At 47.1% G+C, this 7473-nt stretch overlaps 1 protein-coding gene across 2 annotated transcripts in view; it reads right to left on the bottom strand.

The window, feature by feature from the left end:
- Positions 1 to 16: 16 nt before the first annotated feature.
- The window catches only part of LOC132454242 (CREB3 regulatory factor-like), a 26384-nt gene continuing 18927 nt past the window's right edge, over positions 17 to 7473 (bottom strand). For both annotated transcript variants that reach the window (XM_060047479.1, XM_060047478.1), the window contains exon 10: positions 17 to 7221. In XM_060047479.1, the coding sequence (XP_059903462.1) occupies positions 7109 to 7221 (113 nt within the window). In that variant the 3' untranslated portion in view covers positions 17 to 7108. The remainder of the gene's footprint in view (positions 7222 to 7473) is intronic.

Below are 7473 nucleotides of genomic sequence, written 5' to 3'. Positions count from 1 at the left end.
AACGCTGGTACACATCTTTGGTTCCTCTGGCTGTGTGTGATAACCGGTGGTCACTCCTGCGATTCAGACGCCTCGTATCTTCAACCACTTATAGACTAAGTAATGTGAGACTACTGACAGACCTGGAGGTGGTCTGAGGAAGAAGACGCGTGTACGTCTCGCCTCCTCTAGATTTCGGTGGGGTGTTTTAATGTTTGAAAAGCGACAATCTTGCAGCTCCTATTGGACAGCATGACAAGTCCTGGCCAAGTAGTTAAGGGATGTCTGAACAGAGCTGGGCCTTGTGCAATCTTAAAGACTATTACAATGGAAATGACTTGATTTTTTGTCCTTCTCTGATTGATGCAATATTGCTTAATTTCATGTGAAAAAAGTACAATAAATCCTTGCTTTTTCATAAATACGAATGTCATCTTTGGGGGGTTTGTTTATTTGACCCAGTTTATTTTCTCTTATTCAACTGGTTTAAGTGGGGATGAGGGCTATTTAAACCAATGGGGAAACGACTTCCAACGTAAAACGTTTAACCCCTGACACGCTGAAGTGTTGCTGGGTTGGCGTGTGTTGAAGCAAACACACCAGAACACTTAAACCAGCAGGGGGAGTCGTTCAGCACTCTCCAGGGTCACATGAAACCGCTGCCAATGCAACCAGCTTTACATAAGGTCTATGGATACACTGAAGAGACCAATTGCCGTGGAAGTCCACACTTAAACAAGCCAATACCCTGGCTGTGTTTGATTTTTGCTCACTAGTTTCCCTACAAAGTGAGCACTATATAGTACACTGTCAAGAACAGGTATAGGGGGAATTGTGACGATAATTATGTAGTTACACAGGAGATATTTGGTCACACAAACAAGAAAAATATTGGTGCCTCTATTGGATATATCTGATGACAATGACGCCCACTATGCATCATGAACTAAAGTGCAGAAATAGATTGTGCATTTTACACGACTTTATCGTGCATTGTAGGTATTAAGAGCATTTTATAGCTGACCAGATTTTTACACATAACACATCACTACAAAATGGGGACACCTAAATAGTGCACTATAGAGGGCACAATTGGACCGATTCAAAGACTGCCCGGGTGTTACATCATTACAATGTTGAGGTATATAAAAGACAAAGCTCTTGCTTCCTCCTTTATAACTTCAAAGATAATCAATGCATCATTTTGATGGCAACCTAAAAGCAGGTACCTTTTCCACAACAGGGTTCCTATTCTAACACCATGTGTGATGCTGATTAGCCATTACACAACCGGCCCCATCGTGACATCACTGATGGGAGTGTCCACCCAGATCAAAGATGGAAAGATCTGCCTGCCAGTTTGCACTGTCCACTGGGTAGGCTGGTGAATAGAGATAGATAGAGACGGTGTGTTCCAGTGATGACTTCAGAGTCATGTGACCTGGTTGTCGAGTAAAAAAAAGAGCACAGAAACCTATTTTAAAAATATACTTTAATAATACAACAGCTGCATATAAATATTAAAATATACATTATACAGGAGTACAGTACACTCACACAAAACAAAACCAACAAAAATATGATTCTATTTGTACGGCACTTCTTGTAGCATCTTTTTTTTTTTTTTATATAGTTTGTTTTATCCCCTAAACGGTACGCTCTAACAACGTACACGACAACGTGTTAATGATTGGTTTCTCTAGTCCTTAATGTGACATACTGATAAAGGGCTTGTACATAGCCATGTGTTAATGCACAGGGGGGGTCACTGTAATGCGATGACTGCAGGTGACTGAAGAAGAAGTCAAAGTCTAGTGCAGAGATAAGACGAGAAGGATTGATATAGGGTTTGCTGTACAGTATATAACATGGAATTGTGGAATGTTTCTGTACATTCTCTTGGCAGTCCAAGCCCTGTGCTTACAGACACGCAAGCCAGCTCGGGATGAGATTGTGTACGTTTTTTTTCTTGTTACCCCCTGACGGACACATTACGCATTCATTCCTTAATGGAATCCTAATGGTTCCTGCCCCCCGCTCCCACCCCCGCTCACTTCCTGTCCAAGAAGCCCCTCACGACCTGCCTGACGAGGCACTACAGACGACGCCGGCGACTGGCTTTGAGCCAGGAGTGCCGCCTTCTCACTGGCTGTCACCACCATCAATAGCAGCAGAGCCAGGAGCTGCTCTACCCCCCCCCCCCCTCCAGTGAGGGCAAATTCTGAGGGTAAACCCCTTCAGTGGGGCACAACCTGCACACACAAACCCAGACCCCCGCCCTCTAGCTTTGGGTGAGGTGTTGTGGAGGCTAGAGTAGGCGCACGTGAAACAATAGCCCTCTACCTCTGCATCCGGACAATACAGCCGAGACGGCGCGAATCGAGGAGGCGCGATACAAAGACGGCCACTCCGAGGTCAGAGTCATCCAAGTCAGCTCGTCTTACAGCCCAGACTGGTTCTGCTCCAGCACCCTAGGCCTCTCAGTAAGAGGGCGGCCCCAGGGCGACCTTTTCACCGACAAAAGACTCTGGCCTTCACACCTGCACTTTCATCATGAAAGTCCATTGGAATTTCCCATCTGGAGTTATTATCGTATCTAACATCAGTTCAGATAATCTTCCATTGCACTACATGCTATACAAAGTACATTGGATGTGGAATGAACATTTTCGTTGGCAGAACTGCCTTGCGTTTGGGACAACCCTCATGAGCAGCCACAGCACACTTGAATACAACTTCTTGCGTTTGGCACCAAAAGGATTTCTAAATCACTGCCATAAGTTAAAAACGTTGAAACGTCTCAGAAGTTTCTCCTCCCCCCTCCTTCTCCCAGTAGACGGACATCAAGTATGGGAGACATTTACTGGTCCCTTGGGCATCTCTGGAACAGACCCGGGATGCAAACCCTTAGAATCGCTACTGTGCCCGATATCCTGACTGGGCCTTTAAGTCATGGCTTTAAAGCCACTTTGATCCGATTCCTGTCATCTACACAGTAAATATCAAACATCGTATCCAGGCTCAGAATCTAGTCTTGTCTCCATCATGGGTTAAGGCCACAAAAAAAACCAGGAAGGCTAAGCTAGCATCCGGTAAATGCTAAGAGTTGACTCACAGTACTTAGAAGTAGGGTTTGAATTGAACCTCATGTTCCATGGCTATATGGACAGAAACCAAGGAAGGCTTGCTACGTTGTTGGAATGTGATCGCAGACTGGTAAACTTGCCAATGACAAAAACAGTCAACCTGCTCAGTTGTTAATGCATTCACGATGCCCTGGTCAGGTTGAAAGGTTGTTATGTTATGTGACAGACAAGGTTGTCTATACAGATACCAGGTTGCCTATCTGTCGATCAGGCTAACGTGATCACGGTTGAGAATGCCCCTAGTTGAGGGCTATAGAGTGATGCACTGAGGAGATGGGCTGTTGTGTTACAGGACACCCGTCTAAAGCCAACAGGGAAAACTCGGTGAACCCAAAACAAAAAATCACATGCTTTGCCCAAGTATTCAAAATGGTCCGTCTGGTTTTTGGCGGGTATTCTCATTTGATTAGTGCAGTAGGAGGCTGGTGTCTGTCATTATGGTCGGTTGTTTGCTGACACAGGGGTCCTGTGGCTTCTCTTGCCGGTTCAAAAAGCCCCAGTAGGGGAGAAACTCCAACAGTAGCAGCTCGAACATGGAACAAAAGAAAAATAATGGAAAAAAAACAACAGAAAATATCCAGAATTCTCCACTCCTACTTTGCCCACCTTTGGTTTTCATGCACTGAGACCAAGAAGGCAAAACTGCCGATTTGAAACAACTCCTCATTGCAGATATTTTTTGCGGCATTAAGAAATTGTTTAAAAGAGCATGGGGGAGGGAGGGGGGGGGGGCCCATCTGGCTGGGGCATCAGGTTCCTGAACAGCGCTGGGGAGCTCTGCTTACCCACCACTTCACCCGGCCACCCCGTTCATCCGAGGGTCGTGCATGAGAGGGTGAAATCAGAGACGGCGTCCCTCCCCTCAAAACGAATGCGTCTGTAGCTCTCAGCGTGGCCCCCCTGAGAGGCGGGCGGAGGAAGCCGCTGGTTGGGGGATTTAGGCCCTCCACACCGGGTGAGGACCTTTCCTTCAAAGTTGTAGCCGCCATGGGACAGTGGCTTTGGATCCCCGCCCAGGCAGGAGTCCAGGTCACAGACAAACCCACAACAATCTGGGGTGTTGCCTAACCCTACAACCACTCCGGGTCCAGCTCTCGGTTTTCCTCTAGTCTATAGTTCGGGGTCTGTAAAGTGTTCACCTTCTGTGTTACTTATTCTTTTGTTCCTTTGTACTCAATAGAAAGGTAGGGGGTACACTTTAGGCATTAGTGTGGTGGGTTTTATTTTCTCAGTCCAATCTCAAGTCAAATGAGGTCAGGTTGGGTCAGGTTAGGGCTGTGGGTTTGACGATGACATTTTAAATTAGGGGTTTTATGATCCGGCATAATGACACGTTGCTGTGGTTTCAACCTCCTTCCCAAAACAACCACGCTATACAAAACAGATTGACCATGAGAATTATGGCCTTGCAAAAGACCGTCCAGCATAACTTATTCGAGGCATATAGCACGCCTTAACCTCCCCCTAGCAGGTACGGTAGCACCATACGATACACATCTCACCACAAGTTTACAATAAAACTATTGAAACATACATGCCTCTTGATAAATTCAGAATTATAAAAAAGGTTCAAAGCCCTCTTAAAAAGGAAACAAAGGTGCTCGGGTGATCTTGCCACAGTGCAATGGGTAAGGGTCCTTGTCATTTATGTCCAACAAAGTTTAGAGACCTCGGACAACACGGTCTGAATAGGGCAAGAGACAACCAAAGTAAAGGCAGTTTTTTTTCAAAACGGCTCTAGGAGCTCGACGCCCACTGGATGGGCCCGACTTTGCCAAAAATCGATCCCACACAAAAATTTATCAATTTAACAAACATTTACTTTTATAGCATCTGGAACATACTTTTGTCAGTATGCCCATTTGTCATTGACAATTTAGGAACGCATGCTCAGAGGTTGAATTTCCGCGATCAAAAAGTGGAAGTCCCCCCGAGTTTTGGGGCTCAGGATACAGCAACACGGGTCAAGGTTTAACCTTTAAGACTCCCACCGCACTCCGCTCAGAGCAGAGGCGGAGCCAACGACATGGGCAGGACCCCCACTCCCTGAACGCTGGAGACGTCTCCTCTTGCTGGGTCTGCTACATATTAAGGTCAGGGGGTTGTGGAGGTGGCTCGGGGGGGAAAAAATATTGACACTTTGAGGGAAACCCACAAAATACAGCCAATGGTGGGGCAGAGAGACAGCCAGGCTGGACCGGCCATCCCAGGATAGAGGCTGCATCCCAGACCTGCTGGTTTGGACACCTCAACGGGGGTCATAGTGCATTAGGGCGAACCCTTATTATCCATCCACCATTCAGGGTGTATAGGAGAGCAGCCAATAATAATTTAATTATCGACCCTCTACCTACCATCATTACTATTAGAATCCGAGATGGACATTTTCTGCAGTCCGATTCAATACTCTTTGGTCACTTTGGTGCAGTAAGGTGCATTCTAGTCAGTTGGTTTGATTTGGAAGGGGCACTGTGTACGATTGATACTTCCTACCTTAAATAAGCAGGTATTTGTGTCTTTTTATTGACGTGTCCAGTTTTAACTGGATACGTCAAGTCAGCTAACTATATAAAGTTAGGTTTTGAGAATGTTAACTTGTGAAGCACTAGGGAACCTTACACTGTGCTCCTTCGACATCGATTTGTTTGTTTGGGGAGTTTGAGGGATGAGAAACAACTATAAACAGTCTCAGGTCTGCACTGGTAGAGGAATAACCTCACTCCTCCAGGGGTTGATTGACATAGATCAACCATACCCCGTTCCATTATCCACAGTCACGGTCCACTTGGTGAATTATCCACTTTCCTATTCGCCAGTAATTTATTTTTGGTGTTTGAAATCGGACTGAACTGATCACATGATTTCATCACTTGGTGTCAACGTTAAACATGATAACAGTGATGCAGCATCGCCAGTTAGGCGTCTTCCAACAAGTGCACCAAGCGCTTTGGCTTAATCAAAAAAACAGGAAGGTCTACGTCAAATGCTAGGACTGCGCATCTCACTCCCCTAGCGCTGGGGCGGAGCTCCAGGGTGGATAATAGAACAGGGCATCGGTACGGGGGATGCCAGCCAGCACGGGTCGCTTGGCAACACTGGCTTCATTTAGCGGGAGAGGCCTTGTGTATGCCCCGCCCACTCCCTTACTTAAAGAAGGAGAACCAAACCTCCTGACTCCCCCCTTTTAAAAATACTTTGAGGTTGTTGTTTCTTTTCCTGGTGGGGCAGGGCTTGCGGCGCCACTGTAAACGCCCCTTCAGGTCGGCAATGAGCCGGGGACAGCTGTGTCGCATCGACACTCGTCCGGCAGGTGACCGGGTAACCATGGTACCCATGTATGCCAATCCCAGGTTATGGATGCAATTGCATGGGTGTAACCTAGAGAGGGAGTCAATGCAAACCAATCTCGAAATGGGCTTTGGGTTTGTTTCTCCTTTAAAGACCGCCTCCCCTCAGATTACTACGGGCCACTCCACGATGACCTCCTACTAAAACAGTGCAATGTCTATTCAGGCACAATGGGGTAGGAATACAGCACGTTGAGAGGAATCAAGAAATCACAACACTATCAAACAGCGTATCTCTATATCTATTTATATAGATATAAATATAGAGATAGATATATACACACACGCGCACACAGACACACACACAGACACCCACACACACACACACACACACACACACACACACACAGTAGAACATACAGGATAAAGTCAGCAGCAGTTTCTAGCTTGCCAGAGACATTAGGGGGGGTGAGAGACTAATGGGAGATTGGCAGGAAAGTCTTTCCAATTGTCCCTCCGTCTCCGTCTCTCACGCACTCTGGGGACTGACTGTGAGTTTGTAAGTGTGGATGCGTGTTGCGGCGGTCGCCACAGGGGGTCTCCGTAAGGCGGAGACCGGGCTGCGGTGCTGGAAAAGGGTCATAGGTTGGTTGGTGGTAGTGGTGTACGAGAGGGGTGAATGAGGGGGGTGGAAGTTCAGACCGCCAGACCCCCGTCCCCTCCCTGGGGGGTCCGCTTGGTCTGCCCCCCCGCGCTGGCCGCCAGGATCCGCTGCACAAAGTCTTTGGTCCGCCCCGCCACCAGAGGACCTAAAAGGAGGACGGGCATGCACCCACACACACACACACTTAAGCCAACGTGGGTTGGTTGAATTCAGAGCCTTTAAACAGGGTGAAGCTACGTCCACACTAGGGCGTCTTTTCTCTGTTTCGGCCATCCTTCCACACCCTTATACGGACAGAAGTCTTTACGATTCCTACGGCTATTCTGCACTCATTTTTATTGAACTTGGTCCCAATGGCCTTGGCAGTGTATTTTGTTGGTCCATTATTGATTGCATG

This window comes from Gadus macrocephalus, chromosome 3, assembly GCF_031168955.1.
Source record: "Gadus macrocephalus chromosome 3, ASM3116895v1".
Lineage (NCBI taxonomy): Eukaryota > Metazoa > Chordata > Actinopteri > Gadiformes > Gadidae > Gadus > Gadus macrocephalus.
The sequence above is the reverse complement of the archived record's forward strand: the minus strand, read 5'-3'. Positions and strand labels throughout refer to the sequence as shown.